Raw genomic sequence first — 22,241 nt, 5'->3', positions numbered from 1 at the left:
GGGGAAAAGCTGAAATGCATCACATTGGCAATTTGCCCCATTGTTGTTGACTTTTAGCAAATCCCAGAAAAATCAAACAGATTTCATGCAGCTAAATCAGTCACGTACTTTCTAGGATCGTATTGGTTCTAGGAAGTATGTTGCCTGAATATACTTCGATTTTACTCATATACTTTAATTTCAAGGTTATGAAAATGCTAGAAATCATCAGGATGACCCGGCAATGATGTAATCATTTAATAAAGGAGGAGGCTGTATAATATTAATGTATTGCCTTCATGAAGTTATTATTGACTCATGAATAACTTAATTAATGCAGAGATTGACAATGACATATTAGAATTACAGTACACTCAGCTTTTAGAACTGTTTAATTTAACACGTAGCCTATGGCGATTCGCGTTATGATTCGTAATTAAATTTTACGTTGCGACACTGAAAATCCATTCTGAATCGCGGTGTCATTTGTTGACATGCTCCCTAACCAGAGAATGTTTTTTTTGGGGTTTGTTTTTTTGTGCAATACCAAATAAAAGAAAATATCTCTGGACAATAAGAAGAAAAAGAAGGAATCTGAGAAAAGTGCAGAAGAGTCGAAAGAAAAATCACAAGCAGAATTAGAAAAACCCAGCGAGCAAAAAACACTTCAGGGAACGGTGAAGAACGAGGAAAACCTTCCGGTGGGAGGTGACCGCCTGACACCGGAACAATCTCAACCAGAAGATGAAAATTCAGTGGGACAAGGATCCGTTGAGAAGACGACAAAAGCTGAGGAAAATGCAAAACCAGGTATTTAATTATTCATCTTATTGGTTCTTTCGGTAAAGTCACGTAGAATGGAAATAATAAAATAATAAAAATAAAACATAATAAAATAATTCTCACGACGTGAGACTCTGTCTTCTCGACAGACCTGTTCTCCACCTGGGGACGGCTGCTTGCGTTGTGGCCGAAACGTCGTGAGAATTATTTTATTATGTTTGATTTTTATTATTTTATTATTTCCATTCTACGTGACTTTACCGAAAGAACCAATAAGATGAATCCCTGCAGTCACGAAAGCTTTAAATCGATATTTAATTATTATTATTATTATTTGTAAACACTCCCGAGGACCATCAGGCCATACCCTGGCTACCACATTCAGACAAGCCCCTCCCCCCCTCCCTCCCCTCCCCCCCTTAACTTGTATTTAAGGGCTTGCCTCTTGGATTTTTTCCTCGCTTAATACAGTAAATTCAGCTGTGACGGTCCCTCCTGATGACGGAGACACTTGTGTTGCCTCCGAAACGTCGTGATTTATTATTTTATTTCTATTATTATTTCTATTATTTTATCTACGCGACTTTACCGACAAAACCTAAGAGTATGAATCCTTGCAGTCACGAAAGCTTCAAATCTAGAAATAAACACTTCTGCTTCTTTATTTGCAGAAAGTATGTTTTTGTTTTTCATTATTCGCATTCATCTTTTTAGATGTCCCACACCGACCTGACACACGCGTCACAGAGGAGCCACAAGGCAAGGACAACGACACAGTCCCCGGTTCAGAAGATGCTGCCGATGATGTGGAACAACCAAAGAAGTCGAAGAGCATTTGGAAAAGATTTAAAAGAATGTTCAGGCGAGTGAATGATGTTAAGTTCAGCCTGTTGTTTTATCGTACCGCGCATTCTTCTGCATGGCGCCTGACGTTTCGCTCCATCTGCCTAGAGCTGCTTGAGGAAAAGAAGCTTATTTGGTTCTTGGAGATGCTGTCGGCACGTGGAGTGACATGTCAGACATCATGCAGAACAAAATGTGGTACAACCGCAAAAAAACCACAGCTATTTTAGAGCATTCTGCAAAAGATGAAGGTTTGTGGTCTAGATCTTGGTGTCTCTGGAAACGTAAACTCACTCAAGCTTTTCCCTTCTTTTGCATTCCAGATCGAGGTCGCTGACAGATCTCAGAGACCACCAAAAGATGCATGATACATCTGTTTGTTCTGATAACGAGCAAGATGAACAAGTGAATGCTGACAAAGGTAAAAAAACATGTCAGGAACGTAATAATAGCAATAATTTCAACTTATAAAGCACAGTCATCACTCTCGAAGAGAGATAACGACTTGGAGGCTTGAGCAGGGCTGTGTTATCCAACACTGGTCAACAAACAAAACACATTTTTTTCTGGCCTGGACTTTTGCAGCTGTTTTAGACTAATTTCAGGGTGCTGATTCCAAATCTGATCTCAGATTTGCTCTATCACGTCTCATTTCATGCTATCGGCATACCCCATTTTTATTGATTTTACCCGAAATTAACTCTGTCACTTATGATTGCAAGTTGTTGCGAGTCAGTGACTGCTTTAGTGTTAAAATATGGTGCTGTATTTTTAGGATAGTGTGTTTATAATATCATTTTATGTAGATATCCACATTTTTTTAATATTTTTCTTCTGCAGTTTTTATTGAAAATGCAATATTTGATATCTCAAAAACCTGATGTGATAGACAAAACAGATTTGGAATCAGCACCCCAAAATTACCTTAAAACCGTTGGAATATCTTATGCCAGAAAAAGTGTGACCAGTGCTGCAATAGGCCACAATAGGCACTGTGCCTAGGGCCTACGGAAACTAAAAGGGCCTACGAAAAAAAGTGTTTTTTTTGTTTGTATGATCAAAAATTTATCCAAGATATCTTCTTGAATAAGTATTTTTATGCAGCAAGGATAGGCACAGTGTTTCAAATAAAATCTGCTTCTCTGCGGCACAGAGCACGGACTAAGTAATGGACGTATCGGCAGTAACGACATCGGTCCAGCGGCTGGACGAAATACCGCGTGAAACAAGGCCCTACAAGTACCTTGATCCGGCCCTGGGCATGATGAACCAGATAGGCAGGAAGGCAGCAATGACCCAGCGTCGAAAATTTCCAAAGCTCTGCTGTGCTCTATATGTTAAGGTGTTGTAATTAGCCAATGAATGACTGTTTACATGTGAGAGGAAACCGGAGCACCCGGAGAAAATCTATGCATGCGAGGGAGAAACACTCTATCCCATGCAGATGGAACAGGTGTAGTCCAGATTTTTACGGTGCCGCACCCTCACTGCCTCCACAGTGCCGGATTGCAGGCGTGCGTAGCAACCTCCCCGGATTGTATTCTAATGTTGTTCATAACAAAACAAAAGGCTGTTTAAAAAAACATTCACTCAACACTTTACAATATACTCTTTGGGTCTTTCGGTAAAGTCACGTAGGTAGAAAAATAATAAATCAAAATAATAGTGATCTTTACCAAAAGACCCAAAGAGTATGGATTCCTGCAGTCACGAAAGCTTCAAATCAAAATTGGACTTTACAATATATCACTGATGCATTGGTTCATAAACAGAGTGCTTCACACACTGCGTGATAATTGGATGGGAATTAATGTATTAATCGTCACCAAGTGCCGGGTTCGACTCCCAGTTCGGGCGTCTTTCCGCGTGGAGTCTGTATGCCAGGCGGTGGTGATGCACGTGGTCTGTACTCCAGCACTGTGGATGCAGCGAGGCACAGATGTCGTGAAACTCCCTTCCCATGGGCATCGGGATTCCCCACTCTGACTTACCAGAAGGCAGTACAGCAAGTTGACTAATCTCTATCTAGTTTTGCAGCCTCGCGCGTGTGGCTGTAAAACTTGGGTTATAAACATTCCGTCATTATGTGGCTCAAAACATCTTAAAAATAAAACGCCCCCGCGCAGGACCCTGCTGCAAAAAGAGTCCTACGACCCAGTGTGGCTTTCCTGGATACATAAGCAAATGTTAAAATGCTTTCCTGCTGTTCTGCATGGGTTTACCCCCCTAAAGCTAAATAAAACACAGACAATCTAACCGGTTGGCCAAACATCGGAATGCTGAAACGTGACATCATCACTCATTTGGGCTTACAGGTAGGCAACATGTAGCAACATCGCCCCCTACTGTGCAAAGCATGGCAGGACCCTGCTGGGTAAGCGTGCATAATATTAATAATAATTCCGAATGATGAATAGACTTGTTCCTCATCAAGTAAATTATGTTGATTAAGACAGATACTGTGTGTATGTGTACGCATCTTTTTAACGCATGTGATCGGTTGTTTTCAGGAAAAAAAGTGTGTTATTGTGGGGAGTGGTGGTGCAGTGGTTAGCGCACTGCGCTACAACCCCGGCGACCCGAGTTCGATTCCTGCTTAAGACCAATAATAGCGTCGAAAATCTGAACCGGTCGTGGGCCTCGCCTAGGCCGACTGAGCCTTAAATGAGCACCTGGTGCAGTGTTTAAACATCGCCACTGGGGAGACAAAGGCGGCCGGGCCTGGTGCTGGCCACCCACCCCCCTCGTAAATGCACGTGCCGGTCTTCATAAGTGCTCACGAACAGAACTTTCTCCAACAGTCTGTTGAAGGCTATACGGGGGATCTTTGTCTTTGTGTTCTCAGAAGCTAAGCTTCCACGTCGGTTTTCAATGCGAGGGACACGGAAGAGGTTGCGTGTAAGTGACTATTTTGTAATAATATTCACACCTTACAGCGACACACTCGCCGACAACAAATATTTTATTTGATTGTGTTACTCATCTTGGCTCGAGCACACATGACATGCTGTGGTTTAATATTTCTACCATTAAACTCGGCGATCCCTTGACGCCATCTATACAAATAGTTCACAATTAATGTAGCAAAGCTTGCGATACACTCTTCGTGCAGGCGCAAAGGCATTAAAAGGACAATCACTGTTTAGTCACAACCCGTGCGTAGGTTTTCGCAGTTGTGGCCGTACAGCTCTCCTCTGTGTTTTCGGGTTGTACCACGTGCTGTTCGGCGCGGTTTCCGACGTTTCGCTGCCCTCGCCTGGAGCCGCCTTCAGTAGCTAAGGCTCCCGGCAAGGTGGAGCAACAGGCGGCACAACCCGAAAACACACCGGGGCCACGTAGTCGTACCTCCCCGGCAGCACAACTTACATTTCATGTCGGCGCGTGCACAAAGTAACCTTTTGGCTCGGTGCACCGTGCGTGTGTGTGCGTGTGTGTGCGTGTGTGTGCGTGTGCGTGCGTGTGCGTGCGTGTGCGTGCGTGTGCGTGCGTGCGTGCGCGTGCGTGCGTGTGTGTGTGTGCGTGCGTGCGTGTGCGTGCGTGCGTGTGCGTGTGCGTGCGTGCGTGTGCGTGCGTGTGCGTGCGTGTGCGTGCGTGTGCGTGCGTGTGCGTGCGTGCGCGTGCGTGTGTGTGCGCGTGCGTGCGTGCGTGTGCGTGCGTGTGCGTGCGTGTGTGTGCGTGTGTGTGCATGCTTGTGCGTGCGTGTGCGTGTGTGCTCTCGCAGCGGACGCTGTCCCTGCCCTCTCGCCCCTCGGCGAGAAGATCGGAGGCGCACGCCGGAATGTCGGGAGCGTCGCCGCGCAAGCCTCCGTGGAAGGCGGTAGAAAGCGACAGTTTGGACGCAGTGAAGCAGTCGGTGAAAGATGCCCAAGAGCCGCCGAAGGAGACGCGGCCTCCGGGAGAGGAGCCCATGTTGCCGGCGAGACCGACGCCGCCTCCGAAACCCCCCCGCAATCTGTCGTTGGCGAGTCCCACGTCGCCCACATTTAAACAGATCTTGGAAGAAGCGGAGTCGAGAGACGCAGCCGCGGGGAGGGACGCGGAGGAGCACGCGAACGCCGTCCCAAGAAAGGTGGAGGTGGTGGCGGACGTCTGCAAGCCGCTGCACATCCCCGCCGCCGACGACGACGAGCAGGAGAAGAAGAAGAAGAAGCCGCTGTCGGTCAGCTTGCCGCGGAGCGACGGCGAGAGGGACGCGGAGGAGAAGAACGGCATGAAACTCAGGGCCGGGAAGTTGTTGGAGGAGGAGGGCAGTTCCGCGTGGAAGCAATCGGCGCGTCAGTCGGCGTCCGGGCTTCGCCGCAAAAATGCGACGAGGTCCAAGATTTTTCTCAACCAGGACAGCGCGGAGATGGATGTCCTCCCGCCTGACGTGAAAGAAGAAGGTGATATACCGAGCGCTGCTTTTGAGCAGTTTTTTCCCTATTCTACCTCTACATAACAAAGGCGCAGTCCCATTTACAGCAGCCGCACCTTTGCATCAGCTGCACCTTAACAACTCTTGGAACCTCCCAGTTCAACCAGTCTACACAACAAAGGCTCATTCCTAGCAGCGGCTTTAGCCGCACCAACTTCTCAATAATAATAATAATATCCAGGGGCCTGCCTTGGCTCCTCCCACCCTCAACCAGTATATATAGAAGGACGGTTTTCTTGGAATTTCTCTTACGTGATACAGCAATCGTGCTGTGACGGTTCCACCTGAAGACGGAAGCTTGTGTTGCCTCCGAAACGTCGTGATTTTTATTTTATTTTTATTTTACTTTTATAAATTTTAATTTATATTATTTACCTACGTGACTTTACTGAAAAAACCTAACAATATGAATCCTTGCAGTCACGAAAGCTTCAAATCTAGTTTTTTTCTATCCAAACGTGTCGCATTGTCGCGATGAGGCGTGTACCGATGCCATCGATTCGACAATTGAAAGAGGTTTTCGAGGCTCACGATGCTCACGTTGGATTGCGAGCATGAGCATTGGTAATGAACGAAATATGCAAATGATATGTTCATATTACATTTAGGCTAATTGGGCAGACGTCACTGGAGACGAGAGACAAGGTGAGAAACGATACCTTACGAGATGGTAATGTCCCGAAATATCGATTCTCGGTTCGAAAAACACGACCTTACGGGATTCAACTTTTAGTGAACCGATGGGTACAATTAATTATTTCGACCCTAAACCTTTGCCGAACTGCATTTTCGCAAGAGCGGTGCGCTTTAAACTTTCTCCCGATGCTTAATGCACACGCGGCCGTTGCTTGACTTTCGCAGAAGCTTCGTCTCTCTCGCATCAAGACAGCGACTCGATGGGGACCTCCGAGTCGGGCGACGAGCGAGAAGACAAGAGACCGCAGGTAAACGCCGCCCCCCCCCCCCCCCCCCCCCCCCGTTCGTAAGTTGCGCAATCGTTTTGTTCTACGCGGATGTATGCACGTTGCACGCACGTATGTCCGTTGAACTTCTTTCGCACCGTACATGGCCTACCGTGCTAATCGGAGGTGCGGAGAAAACCAATGGATGGCTTTCACGCCCCAGTGTTGTTATTGACAGCAGTGATGTTCGTTATTTACGGGCTCTTTTTGCAATCCCGTTTTCGATTGTGCCGTTGTCCGTGTCACTGTCCCCACCCCCCTGCCCCCCACTTCCCCCCCCCCCCCCCGCCGCCTCCCCCCCCCGTTAGTGTCTGCACTGTGCCGTGTCACATGAATATGCATGGTGGCTGCTCCCATGTTCACGCTAAAACATTTATGGGTTATTGGGGGCATTTAATCATGACTTTGGCGAGGTAAAAAAAAATCGCACATGGCACTAATTTTAATTGAACAATGATTTTCAGCCGAAAAGCCGTAAAAAATAAATTACTGCCGGGAACTTACAGATTGCAAAAAAAAAAGTGGACAAAATAAATGTAATGGCCTTTGGCTTAATAAAGTTAATATAGATAGTCTGTGTTGATTGTTAATGGAAAATGTATTATAATGAAGTGGAATTGGTAGTTAAATGCTCTTTAATCTCATTATTTCGCTCTGAGACTAACAGTCCAGGGACAGCAAAGAGCCATCTTTACAGTGAATGATTTTACGGAGCCCTTTGTGATGCCTATTTGTATTCTACACATTTCATCATCGTCAGCCGTGATCAATCCACTGCTGGACAAAGGCCTCCCGAAGTCATTACCGTCCTTCACAGTTACACGATGCAACAATCCAACTATAGCACCGCCTTCACTCCTGTTGATTTCATCGCTCCATCTCCTCGCATGTCATCCAATGCACACATAACATTCCTTGGCCGCCGCTAATCTTAAACATCGACCCATCATTCCTACCAGCAACGTGTCATGCTCAAGCCCCCACCCACTTTTCTCAGCATCTTGATTCATATCTTGAATCTGTTCTCTAATCCACATGTTCCTATTTGTCTTCCAATGTAATTCCAAGGACATCCACCGGGATGGATGTGGCAATAATTGTCGTTGCGCTTCAGTGTGGGAGATGGCGGTGGCTTGGGGGCAGAGGTCGCAAACGGGTTTTGATCCCTTACCCGTACCCGTACCCGGCCGCACCAGGGTCGCAAACGGGTACCCGTGCCCTTCCCCGGCCGTACCCGTACCCTACCCGTACCCGGCCGGGTACGGGTAGGGTACGGGTATCGGGTACCTGATTGCGACCTCTGGGATGAAGCCATGTTGCAGGTGCGGGTGGGTTGATTCTAGGAACTTGAATTGTGAGAAGAGACAAGACGTTGGGAAATGAGTGACAAACGGTTACTCACCAGTGACTCACGGCCTACCCGTACCCGTACCCGGCCGCACCAGGGTCGCAAACGGGTACCCGGCTACCCGTACCCGGCCGGGTACGGGTAGCCGGGTATCGGGTAGGGTACGGGTATCGGGTACCCGGTTGCAACCTCTGCTTGGGGGGGGGAGGCTTTCATCCGACAGTGGGTTGATTGTGGCTGCTGACGATGACATCGACGATGACGCCTGGAATGGATGGGGTGGCCAGTGAAATGTTTGCGCTGGATTTTCAGAGACGGCTGACGAAGATGGAGCGCCAGCACCGGATGTCGGTGTTGCAGTCGGTGCGAAGCTCTCGGCATCACGAGCAGCAGCGGCTTAACAAGGCGCAGGTGAGCAACGCAGACGCTCGCCTCGTACGATTCGCCGTGCCGCTCATCTAATATTTACAGCCCTGAGTCGGTGGCGGGGAAATTCCACCTTCCTATGGCTACGATGAGTCTCGACATAGGACCACCCACAAAAGTGGTGTACACCCCCCCCCCCCCAACCAGGATGTGAACTCGCAACCTTCCAATTGTGAGCTGCTCACTCCATCGCTGGGCTACCTGGCTGGTTGAACGGGGTGCGTGCGTGCGTACGTTGAACTTCTTTGGCACCATACGTAGCCAACCGTGCTTAATCGGAGGTGCGGGACGCAGAGCACGACGCACAGGGTTCGCAGATCGCATAACGCGAGGGGTGACATTTAGAAGCACGAGATGGGACGGGCGCTGTTTATACAGGCAGGAGATGCTGACTGTGGTTACAGTTGGTGGTGAAACCAGTGGCGGTGACGAGGCGTTCTCGCCGCTTGTTGCAGAGGTTTACGGTTCGAATGCAGTGCCCACCCTGCTTGTACGTATATGTATCTATGTTGAACTTCTGTCGCGCCGTACGTAGCCAACCGTGTTTATCGGAGTTGCGGGGGAAGGACAACAAACTGAACACAAAAAGCAGTTATAAAAGAAATGAGTTTTCAATCCAGATTTTAAAGTGCAAAGCTCCAGTGGCTACTGCGGGTTACACAGTGGACATCAAAAGATCCCGTGACGTCAATCGCAAGAGTGGGTCATTGTGCGCTGGCATCACGTGCTGGGTTTGCCAAAAAACGTCAAAAATGTACCGGCAAATTGACTCAATTTTGATTGCTGATTGCACCCCACCACCCCCACTCCCCCCTGCCAATTCCAAAAAACTTAGCAGGACCCTCCTGAATAAGCGCCATGAGACTCCGTGAGGCTTTCCAGGGGCAGACGAGCATAGCAATCACAATAATAATGATGATGATGATGAGAAATAAAACCCGTGGGGAGGATTAACGGAGCCACAAGTTAAATGGTGGCCAGGTAGGGGTGTTGTCAATTGCCCACTCAGCTCTTGCTGATAATAATAACAACAACAACAACAACAGGGGTATTGCAACAGTCGTATTGGCTGCACATGCAGTACAGCATTGGCACGTACAGATGGGTCTGTACAACGTTACAACCATTTAACATTCTGTAACAAGAACTTTGGATGTTATTAAAAACAATAACTTAACAACCCTCAATCACGTTCGACTCAACTCGTGAGAAGGGCAATCCGTTACAGTTACAGCTATTCACGTTCAAATGGTCATCGATGCAATGTACGTTACATCAAGCGAACGTCGGGCAATCGTTTGAAGTTGCAACTCTCCTGCAGCTTATGGAAATGTATGGAAATTAAATTGTTATTGCTTTGATAAATCATCAGATATTTTGTAAGAGCTTCAGGAAAATAACACAATTTATAGCGCTCCTCTGCAGGGGATGATGGCTTACCCAAACCGTGTCTTTCCTGTGCACTGTTTAACCAAACATCACGAAATTGATCAACGCGGGTTGGTGAAGGGAGTTGGCCAGGACCAGTCCAGATATCATTTGCCACTGGTGTTAGCCGTGGAAGGGAATTGAACTCGGGTCGCTGGGCTCACTGCACAAATGCACGAATCGCTGCACCACTGCCCTACCCATAGAGCTTCATACACTTATGATGCGTTTTCTTTTTTGAAAAAGTTTTGTAAGATCTCGTTTTTTTTATTTCACCTTTCGCAGATGATGCAGCGCGAACTGCAGGAGTTGGAGGAGAAGCAGAGAATCCTGGAGGAGGAGGGGGTGAAGATAGAGAAGACATTAAGAGGAGGTGTGCACAATTACAATTGTAAATGTTGCAGGTTTACTGACCATCACACCGATGTGCTGAAGTAATAGCTAACCGGCACATTTTGTTCACGTGACAGACCTTACGAATTGGTTGTGTCGGGTGGTGGTGGGTTAATTCTACATTTACATGTACGTGATCTAACTAAAAAAACTTTGTTATCAGTATAATATTTATTTTCATCTTATCTTTGTAATATGTATCACTGGCAGATATAACAACATGTGACAACGAGCAATTTTATACAGCTTAATTCACGCAAACTTCACCTCCGTGAAATACAATCCACAAACGCGGAGGTACATATATACGTATCAAGATGTTTTCAGACAACTCATTAAGTGTTTATACGTGTGGGATGGAACCGGATCACTCTGAGAAAACCCATGGAAGGCGAGGGGACAACACACAATATCCCATACCGAAGGGAGACTTTATATTTGTCCTCACTTTGCTGCAACGCCTTCTCCTGGCGAACCAGGGTGTAGCACCATTGGAACCTTATGTAACAGTAAAAAATATGATAATTGTTTTTTTACCCTTCTATCTGGCAACAAAACTGACACCTTTTTTACAAGGAGTCATGTTTGCATAGACCACAATACCTGCAGTCATAATGCAAACAAAAAACATAACTCTGATAATGTGCACTGTCCTTGAAGTTGATTGGTCCACACCCGAGACAGCTTTCCTCTGAGGAAAGCTGTCTCGGGTGTGGACCAATCAATTAGAGGAAAGCTGTCTCGGGTGTGGACCAATCAACCTCAAGGCCAGTGCATACATTATCAGAGTTATGTTTTTTGTTTGCATTATGACTGCAGGTATTGTGGTCTATGCAAACATGACTCCTTGTAAAAAAAGGTGTCAGTTTTGTTGCCAGATAGAAGGGTAAAAAACCAATTATCAGGGTGTAGCACTTCAGCGGCCATGGGAACGGAGTTGCACGACATCTCTGCGATCCACCAACACTTGCCTCCACATTGCCGGGTTACAGGTGTGCATAGCCATCACCGCCTGGCGATGCTGTAGGGATGGCTTTTTCCGAATTTTTGAAAATCTGGCCTGGGTATAACAATTCGGACGATCCAAAAAATAAGTGTTGCAGACTGATCCGAAAAACATGTTGTCCCACCTAACGTGGCATCACGTGGCGTTTGTGACATTAGTTGTGTCAGCGCAAATACATGTAAAATGACTGCATCATATTATTAATGATGATGCAAAAATTCTCCAACATCAAAGAATACGAAATTAGATTTATTATTACTTTTAAAACCAGAACTCATCCTTTGTATGATGCTTACTCCGTTAGAATGTCCTTCACTTTCCGTAACGTAATGGGTGGGATGTAGGTCAGGTGATAGAGCAGGAAGATTCCCAGTCGTGAAAATGACAAGTTCGAATCCTGGTAAGTCAGATCCATCAACCCCCCCAGCGTCAATAAAATCGGCGTACACCACAATCGCAACCGCGAAAGCCTACGCCGTCATATCTCGTCGTACCGCGTAGCCGCATTCGCTAACGTCGAGAGTCGTGGTACTGACTGTGCGAGTTCTCTCCCCCTCCCTCTCTCTGTTGTCACACTCGCGTTGTCTGTGTGCGTGCAGACGGGGTGGACAATGACAACCCCGTGCTGATGCAGGAGTGGTTCAAGCTCATCGGTGAGAGGAACCTGCTGCTGCGCAAGGAGTCCGAGATCGTGATCATGTGAGTTTGCCGTGCCGCTCAGTCAGTCCCTCGGGAGGGTGCCACGTCTGCGTTGATTTGTCACTTCAACGTGTGTACGGGGATGCCAAGAGGTGAACCCGTTCGTCTCTTGGCATCCCCGTAGCTGGGATGGAGGGGCGAAGAGCGTCAGCTTAAATAGTCGCTCCAAGCCTGGGGCGTGCCATTCAGACTCTGTCTTCTCGACAGACCTGTTCTCCACCTGAGGACGGCTGCTTGCGTTGTGGCCGAAACGTCGTGAGAATTATTTTATGATGTTTTATTTTTATTATTTTATTATTTCCATTCTACGTGACTTTACCGAAAGAACCAAGAAGATGAATCCCTGCAGTCACGAAAGCTTTAAATCGAAAGATAAATAAACACTCACCGGGTTCTAACGGCTCGTCGTGAGCTCGAATGGTGCGCTCCCCGACTCTCATTGGCCAGGAGCTATCACAGAGGGGAGCCGACACAGAGCGAGATCTTAACTCCCTCGCCTGGCATGCAGGAGGTCGTGGGTTCGATTTCGACCCTGAAGCTTGTATATTTGGAGTTTGCGTGTTTCTGTCTCGCGGTTGTCGCGTGGATTTTTCTCCGGGTCCTCCGGTTTTTCCTCTCTAGATTTATAAACACGTGTTTCGAGTATTTGGACCGCTTTAAATTTCCACGTGATAAGCCACTTCTTTGAGCTATCATTTGTGGCCAGGTCACTTCTGAAAAAGAGCTACGTAGTTCAGTGGGCCTTACCTGGTAAAAAAAAAAATAGTTTACAATAGTTTACACGATTGCATTTGAAGGTGGAGAGCCTTTGAAATCGGATTTGGTCGTCAAGGAAAACTAAATGGAAAATGAGTAGCCGGTTGGGAGACCTTGGGGATAAATGAAGGGGGGATTGGTGGAGAGTCACGGAACGTTCCAGCAAGGATGGGGAAGAGAATAGAGGGAGGGGTAGAAGTGGCTTCCAGCAAACACTCATTTAACCTACGCAGTGCATTATGGGGCAACACGGCGAGCAGTACAAACCTCGCTACCTCAGCGTGTTTCCCAATAATGGCTGACAATAGTGGAGAAGGATACCTGAACCCACGCATTACATACAGCAAAGACAAAGATCCCCCACATAGCCTTCAGCAGACTGTTGAGGCAAGTGCTGTTTGCAAACACCTATAAAGGTCAGCACAGCTTGTGAGGGGGTGGGTGGCCAACACCATGCCCAGCCATCTTTGTCACCCTACATGCAGATGTTTACACACCACACCAGGTTCTCATTGAAGGCTGAGTCGACCTAGGAGAGGCCCACGACCCGTTCAGAAATTCGGCATTGTTTTGGTCGTGAGCAGAAATCGAACTTGGTTCGCCGGGTTTGTAGTGCAGTGCTCTAACCACTAGACTACCGCTCCCCCATTGCACACAACATATACCCAGCAACGAACGTTGATGTCTTTTCACGTGCCCTTAGATTGCACGTATCCTCGATATTAATTCAATCAATATTTAATCGCTGCATCAATGCGTCATTCCACCTTCAACATTTGTGTACACGTGGCATGTGCAACAGCAAGCATAATGGGTCTGTCGGTGCTGCAGGATGCAAGAGCTGGAGCTGGAAGACAGGCAAGGACGTCTGCAGCAAAGACTTGACACCCTCAGCGCCTTAAATGGTACGCCGACCGCGCACTCCTGCGAACTAACAAACCGCTGAGGCCGACACAACGCAATAATCTTGATTCCTCTGCCTTTAATCACCTTGGACGGTGTCCAATCTTGTCGAAATCTGGAAGCAAAGCACAGCTTGGGCCTGGTTATTGCTCGGATGAGAGCCTGCCTCGGAATGCCCAGTATTGTAGGCCAAGGTTGCGGGGTGACGAGGAGATGGAAGCACACAGCGCTGCCTTCTTGAATCCTCCTGTGCAGAGCTTTTGAGTGTTCTCTCCTTGTATGAATGTATTTTTCTTCAGGTTTTACTGCTTCTCTGCACATGGCAAAAAACACACAGGAATGGAATTGGCCAAATATCTCAATTTAGTAAGTTCCTCCTAAAAGCCTTCGAGACCTGCCTGGGTAAATAAAGGGTGGAATAATAATAATTATTATTATAAATGCAGATGCTGCTGTGTTGCAATGGTGAGCTCACTGGACGTACAATCTGCAGGTCACCGGTTCAACTCGATCTCCCGGCGTGGCAGTTGAAATAAACAGGGCGAGTTACTTAAATCACCGACTTGGTCTGCCCAGCAGTATAGCTGGTTACAACACAGTCGATCGGCAGATCGTGTTTGATGGTGATTCCTCCAGTCTAAATAAAGATTGTTATTCTAAAGTGTTAGTTATTCCCATCTTTTTCCATACGTCCGGCCAGCATGGAAGAGTAGGCCAAATACCATCTGGAGACCCTTTCACCGGCAGTGGCGTGAGCGAGCAATTGCAGAGCTCCACCTTTACCTTTCATTATATCCTCTAGAGAAATGGTTCTTAACCTGGGGTGCACACCCCCCCCCCCCGGGGGTGCGAGAAGCCCTTTCTGGCAGTGCGAGACATGCATGATTTTTTTGGAAGGTAAATCATCTAAACAAATTAAGGATGGGCATGTAAGTTACAACCACTTTGTTTCATCAAACCTAGGTGCGAGAAGCCCTTTCTGGGGGTGGGAGACATGCATGATTTTTTTGGAAGGTAAATCATCTAAACAAATTAAGCGCGGGCACGTAAGTACAACTACCTAGTTTCATCAAACCTAGGAATTTATTAACATTATACATTTTTTTTGTTACGATTGAGAACCAGAGGGGTGCAAGGCTTCAGTAAAGGTAAAGAACCGCTGCTCTCGAGAGGGCTCTATCTCGAGCTTCCCCTAGCGCGGAGGCCCTTCCGCCAGCAGACGTGCGAGAAACAAATCGCAAGGGCTGCGACGTTTCCTCCAATTAGAGGTGTTAATGTCTTGGTCCTGTCTCTCTCTCTGTGTCGGACAGCGTCGGAGTATGATGAAGAGGAGCAGCAGGAGCTGGATCGACTGTTGCAGGAGAAGATCGAGGTTGTGGAGCAGAGGAACACTCTCGTGTCCCTTCTGGAGGAGCAGAGGCTCTTGGAGAAAGAGGAAGACAAGCAGCTCTCCGAGACCCTGGGCATGCCGAACTAAGTCTGCTCGTGATGAACTCTAAAACGGCAGAGAGAGATTACGTTTGGTTCCGGTGCAAATATGACGTAACTTCGTCTCGCTACCGATATCGAGTCATCCCCATAGCTGAGAATTTTTGTAACGCGGCATGAGCACGAATCACAACTGGTGGCAATGAAGTTCCTTCTGCAGGGGATCGTCGAAGGAAGGCTCTGGGGAGGGGAGTGGGTGACATAAAACCAATTGGAGCACGTTTCTGTAAATGAGGAGAAGCTCGCTAGACAGAAGAGTATATCCAGGCTGGAAGCAAATAAGAGGCATAATAATAAAACCTGCATAAGGTGATTTGTAGACGGCAAAAGGGCACGATTGTGACCATGTGATCAGTCCTCCCATCATGCCTTGCATGACACGTGACATCACCACTGTGCATGTGATGCACAGCTGGGTCTAGATGCTCCCGTTTATTTACACTTCACCTCACCACACTGACTGCCGGCGTGCTTTACGGTCAAATGACCCTCACGATCGGCACGGCGTGGGGTAGGCCTCATCCAGCAGTGGATTGAAAAGAGGGGGATTGTAGACTGTTGGAGATATTGGGATTTACATGTAGACTGTTGGAGAAATTAGGATGTACATGTAGACTTATGGAGAAATTATGATGTACATGTAGACTTATGGAGAAATTGGGATGTACATGTGGACTGTTTGGAGATATTGGGATGTGCATGTAGGCTGTTGGAGATATTTCTATCAGTGGGCAGTTATGACTGGAAAATAACTTGGATGTCTTTGCATCCCGTTGCTGATGTTGACAAAACGTACAGGCATTTACCTATGGGACGTATTGATCAAGACGGGCCCTCAATGCCATTCCCGCACCTTTGATTTAGCACGATTGGCTACGTACGGTGCGAAAGAAGTTCAACATGCATATGTGCAAGCAAGAAGAGATGAGAGTAAATTATTACAAATTTAGAGTTTTTCAAACGTGATTTAATTTTAAATCCGTGCGATCGCACATGTGGGCGGGGGGGGGGGGAAGGTGGCACAGTGGTGAAATGAAGTCCCCACACAGCTCCCATGATCGATAAGCTCTGGGCAAGGTTTTCATCCAGCAGTGGATTGGCAAAGGGCTCTAAATTTGAAGCACATAAACAATTTAAGGACAATCCATCGTTATTTTGCGTGCAAATATCTCCCTCAGTAACGGAGGCATCCAGTGAACATTATAGCAGAACGGGAGCGGTACGGGGGGGTGGGGGCACGGAGCATGAGGAATGAAAAAATAAACCCATCACGTCCTCCGAGGCGAACAAATAAACATTCTTGGCCATTAAATGCATCTAATAAATATAGAAATGCATTAAAGAGAGTATACGCTGACTGGCAAAACAAAAACTAATAAACGCTTAGAAAGTATTTTACAAATGGCTCAATGTTGCTCCAATTCTGGAATAATTCTTACGTTTATGTGAGGTCACAGTTAACCGGGTCTCGTGTCTAAAATTCACGACGGTTTTGGGTATTATCCTGGGTATAAAAAGTTAATTGCTGTTATTTTTTAACGCCTATATGTGGGTTTTTTTGTCCTTGGTTAATAATACATTACATTTACTACTGCAGAAATTACTCAGATTTTTGGTTGTTAATACGTATAATTGGTTTATTTTGGGTGAGATCGTCTAGGTATGGTGTAATTTTTTTTTACAATAACCCTCCACCCGATGGAGCCATTCAAAAATAAAATTGTCACGTGGGAAAATGTGTCAATTGATTTGGTTAATTCTAGATTTGAAGCTTTCGTGACTGCAAGGATTCATACTCTTAGTTCTTTCGGTAAAGTCACGTAGGTAAAAAATGAAATTAAAATTAATAAAAAATAAAAACAATAAAATCACGACGTTTCAGAGGCAACACAAGCTTCCGTCTTCAGGTGAAACTGTCACAGCAAAAAATCTGTATCAAGTGGAGAGAAGTCCTAAGTGGTACGACCTTATATACTGGTTAAGGGGGGAGGAGCCAGGAAGGGCCACGGGAGAGGAGGAGTTGTGAGATGGTCAGTACTGCTGCTAGAACTGAGCCTTTGTAATGTAGATGCCCATATGTAGATAAGCCAGCTAGGATACAGATTTTTTGCTGTGACAGTTTCACCTGAAGACGGAAGCTTGTGTTGCCTCCGAAACGTCGTGATTTTATTGATTTGGTTAGTCAGCCAGACTGCTTTAGTTAGCTAGACAGATTTAGTCAGCTCGACAGAGAGGATGAATGATTGAAACGCGGCGGATAAGACTCGACTAAAATTCCCATCGACTATACTAAGACACAACTAAAATAGACAATGCAGACGAAAGTTACACCGGCATGCATGCACGTGTATCAGTAAAGAGAAAAAAAAAATATTTCTACTAATTTCGGTTCTCACAAATGCCTATTTCTGTACACATGCAGGGTGACAAGTAGACGATCCCATGGAGTGCTCGTCAGATGTAATATTTTACTTTGCATTATTTCCCCCACCCCGTGGAATTACAGCTTTTAGGCACCAGCATATTGTGACATCACAAGTGGTCTTACCAGCGCTGTTTAAACGAAGAAGAAATAATGCATAATTAAAGGAAGAGCCATTGGCATTATTCCCAACCTTCAAGCCCTTCACTATACCCACCATTAATTTGTCTGTAATCCTCGCGATTTTAATTATCCATCGCATCGCAAGCACATAAAGAATAAGTGGACAGCGTGCGCTATCATGCTAAGCTCTCAGAAATGTAGCTGCCGTGCACACTGGAATGTACAATTGTGGGGCATCAATGCACGTTGTTAGCAGTCACCTCTCCAATGCTCTCGCTGCCCAGACTCCACCATCACATCCCAATGTGCCCATATCCTTCTCTCGTGGACTCTAAATGGCATGTGCGGTGAGTGGGTCTGAGGTTTCCCAGATACTCGTGTATTTAGGCTTCTGTGATTGTGAGCCAAATGCTAATTTTAAATATTCCCATCTTCCAATCTTGCTGTCGGTGTCATGTAACGAGATAAACTACCTGTCTGGGAAGTTCTAGATTTGAAGCTTTCGTGACTGCAAGGATTCATACTCTTAGTTCTTTCGGTAAAGTCACGTAGGTAAAAAAAATCTGAAATTAAAATTAATAAAAATAAAACAAATACAATTATAAAACAAATACAATTAATAAAAATAAAACAATAAAAATCACGACGTTTCGGAGGCAACACAAGTCTCCATCATCAGGTGGGACCGTCACAGCAAATCTGGCTGTGACGGTCCTACCTGATGACGGAGACTTGTGTTGCCTCCGAAACGTCGTAATTTTTATTGTTTAATTTTTATTAATTTTTATTTCATTTTTACTTTTTACCTACGTGACTTTACCGAAAGAACTAAGAGTATGTCTGGGAAGTCTCAAATAGCAGTGCATCACCACCCTGTGCGTTCGACGGCTGTCCACAAGGCGTGGGATATGACAGAGCTGCCTCTGATTCCTTCGAGTCGTCTACAGAGTCGAGGGAAACGCTCTCCCACTCGCGGTGCACTATGGGAATTAATGTTCATCGCATGACGGCAGAGATCCCGCATTCAGAATCTGAATATTTATTGATACTGGAGGAATCCGATGAGCTATAAAGCTCTTTTTCACAGATGTCGAGTAAGGGCGGGTAAGCACGTTACAACAAACAATACAAAACACGATAGGCAAGGTAAACAAAAAAAGACAAAGATCCCCCGTATAGCCTTAACAGACTGTAGGGGCAAGTGCTGTTAGCGAGCACCTATGCACGCATGAACGGTACACGAGGGGGTGGTTGGCCAGCACCACCCCGACCGCCTTTGTCTCCCCAGTGACGATGTTTACACACCGCACCAGGTACTCATTTGAGGCTGAGTCGACCTAGGAGAGGCCCAGGACCGGTTCAGATAATCGTCACCGGTGTTGGCCGTGAGCGGGAATCGAACCCGGGTCGCCGGGTGCGTAGCGCTAACCGCTACACTACCGCTCCCCCACAAACAAAATATCACAGAGACACATACACATTAAACTAAACCACCCCCATCCTACCAGACACAGCCCACTGAGGTGTTCACTTACTTTACAAAAGCGGCCTTGGTCACGAATGGAAGCTCAACGAAGTGTCAGTGGCAGCACGGGGCTTCTGACCTCTTGAGCCACCCGGCCGGTCGTCTCCGCCCGTGACCTCTTTATCAACGCACTAGGGGGCGCACGTGCTCATCGCACCTTCCCGCATGCTATTGTTGGTACACGTTTGTCGCATGGCAGTCAAAGGAAAATGTTTAACTGTCAGAAGTGGGATAGGTCAAATTAAGTGAACGCACACAATTAATGTGGTGGGGTTTTTCCTTTTTAACAGTTCATAGGTGACTCGGCTGACACCATCAACTGACTATACCCTTGAAGGTCCAGGTTTAATCAGGGTTGCCGAAATCCAGAGTCAAAGCCATAATATGAGCTTCGTTGGCTCAGTCACCTCCAAGTATAATACTTATAATTGACAAACGGAAAATGTGTCGGTTCAAAACCATGTTAGAATTAAGGGGCCGTCCATAAATGACGTCACGCACCTAGGGGGGGGGGGGGTGTCAGCTTGTGACTATGTGTGACGATGTGTGACAAGGGGGGGGGGGTTGGAAATGTGACGTCACATAAAAATGCGCAACTTTAAATAAATATAGAATTGTGACAACAACACTAATTGTTATAACAACACTCCTACAACATCAGAGTGCAGCGCCACATTAAATACGCACTCCAATGACAATAGTTTAAAGCGATTTGAAGCATGTTTTATTTTCAAAATGGAAATATGGTTTTGGGGCGGGGCAGAGCTTTGTGACGTCATATTCGAGGGGGCTGACAAAATCGCGTGACGTCATTTATGGACGGCCCCTAAGCACATCATCAGAACAGGGTCAGTGCGATGAGTATTACTTTATGGGGGGTATTGACAGTGGCTGTTCTATGGAAAGACTGTTTCCAGGCCATAGCAATGTGGAATTTCCATCACTGCCCCAGGGTAACCAACAGATATGAGCAGCACATATAGTTCAATGGGGCAAGGAGAAAGTTGGACTTGGGATATCTTGGCTTTCGTATGCCCTTGTGTCAAGTGATGGAATGGGCTCAAAAGTTATCTCCCATGATATGTGAATGCATCATCAGCCAAGGCTACGCCACACTTACAGCTGCTGTTCTTGCATTCTCCAGCATGAGCTGCCTTTGTACTAAGCACAGTTCCATCACGACTTCTTTAACTGAAAACCACTCTGCTACCCAAAGCTCACATTACTACCCTCCCTCCCACCTCTTCCCGACTCCCCTCGTGATAGCCCCTCAACCACCATCTGTCAAAATGCCCAGGGCCTCCCCGTGTCTCCTTCCAGAGCCTGCCTGGCAAGTATTTTCATTCCCCTCTTGTATCGACGGGGGCCTGGCAGCAAGGCCGTAGCCATGGAGTCAACATTGGGGGGGGGGGGGGACCAAATATTCAAGGAGGTCTGGGGTTCCCCCCGTCCCCCTAGAAGAAAATCTAAATTTGAAAACGAATTTCCTGCCTAAAATATTAAAAACATCACTACCACATAGGATGGACCTTTTTATTTTCGTTTTTTACTATAATGTCTAATAGTGTATTACATTGCTCTGTTTTTTCTTTTTTTTACCTTTTCTTGTTTCATTGTATGTACTGACAGGGATTAGAGATGAATAAAGTACAACCATAACCACAATCATATAAACAGAAATCTATTTTATAACAATATAGGGGGGGACATTTTGAGCATATTTGAATATTGGGGGGGGGGGGATGTGCCCCCCCCCCCAATATATATTATAATTACGGCCTTGCCAAGCATAACCCGACCGCCCCCACTGTCCATTAGTGTGGACATTAAAGACGCCCCTGCTCACAGTAGCATTTCATGAACAAATTGCACTTCAAGGCACGCTTTGATGTGTGGGGGGGCGGGGCAAATTGGGTGATGGACTTTGCCATACGGAAGGCCAAGCTTCGTCTAATGATATGGCGAGAGCCACATCTGCTACTTTGCTTTTCGTGGCCGAATTGTTCGTCCACTGTTCGCCAGCACCCACGATAAACACGAACACAATAAACACATACTCTTTGGTTTTTTCGGTAAAGTCACGTAGGTGAAAACAAAGTAAAAAAATAAAACAACTAAATAAAATCACGACGTTTCGGAAGCAACACAAGAATCCGTCATTATTATTCGATTTAAAGCTTTCGTGACTGCAGGGATTCATCTTCTTGGTTCTTTCGGTAAAGTCACGTAGAAGGGAAATAATAAAATAATTCTCACGACGTTTCGGCCACAACGAAAGCAGCCGTCCTCAGGTGAAGAACAGGTCTGTCGGAAAGACAGCTTCTGAATGAAACACCACCAGGCTTGGAGCGTATATATATTTTTTGACCTACGTGACTTTACCTAAAAAAACAGAGTATGGATCCTTGCAGTCACGAAAACTTCAAATCTAGAAACAATAAACACAAACACGACAAACACGATCAACACGATCAACACAAACACGACAAACACAAACACGAGCTGCGTGGGAGCAAGTCGTATGCGGATGAGCGGGGAAGGTGGCTGCTGTCCAGCCTGCCCCTTCCAAGTGATGGCAGTGATGAGAGGCGCAGCGATCAATGCATTGATCCAGCAATTAAATTCGATTCCTAATCGCATGATTGCGCGCACTGGCTCATTCGTTCGTTATTCGTAACATACAGACGCCACGGCCAACATCAGCGGCGAGCAGAGATTCACTTCTCACGCGATGTTTTCCGCA

The 22,241-nt window shown here is 46.4% G+C and overlaps 1 protein-coding gene and 1 long non-coding RNA gene across 2 annotated transcripts in view; both read left to right on the top strand.

The window, feature by feature from the left end:
- The window catches only part of LOC144936442 (F-actin-monooxygenase mical1-like), a 44,520-nt gene extending 28,657 nt beyond the window's left edge, over positions 1 to 15,863 (top strand). Inside the window, exons 17-23 of the mRNA XM_078863493.1 lie at positions 5,327 to 5,987; positions 6,881 to 6,963; positions 8,642 to 8,740; positions 10,469 to 10,556; positions 12,182 to 12,281; positions 13,869 to 13,942; positions 15,251 to 15,863. Of these exons, the coding sequence (XP_078719619.1) occupies positions 5,327 to 5,987; positions 6,881 to 6,963; positions 8,642 to 8,740; positions 10,469 to 10,556; positions 12,182 to 12,281; positions 13,869 to 13,942; positions 15,251 to 15,417 (1,272 nt within the window). The 3' untranslated portion in view covers positions 15,418 to 15,863. The remainder of the gene's footprint in view (positions 1 to 5,326; positions 5,988 to 6,880; positions 6,964 to 8,641; positions 8,741 to 10,468; positions 10,557 to 12,181; positions 12,282 to 13,868; positions 13,943 to 15,250) is intronic.
- On the top strand, positions 577 to 1,962 carry LOC144936404 (uncharacterized). Its single transcript, XR_013637427.1, has 3 exons — positions 577 to 789; positions 1,477 to 1,624; positions 1,929 to 1,962. It is a non-coding gene; the product is annotated as an uncharacterized LOC144936404 (long non-coding RNA).
- Positions 15,864 to 22,241: the final 6,378 nt, after the last annotated feature.

The sequence above is a fragment of the Lampetra fluviatilis genome, chromosome 16, assembly GCF_964198595.1.
Source record: "Lampetra fluviatilis chromosome 16, kcLamFluv1.1, whole genome shotgun sequence".
Lineage (NCBI taxonomy): Eukaryota > Metazoa > Chordata > Hyperoartia > Petromyzontiformes > Petromyzontidae > Lampetra > Lampetra fluviatilis.
Note: the sequence above shows the minus strand (reverse complement) of the source record. Positions and strands in the feature narration are given on the sequence as shown.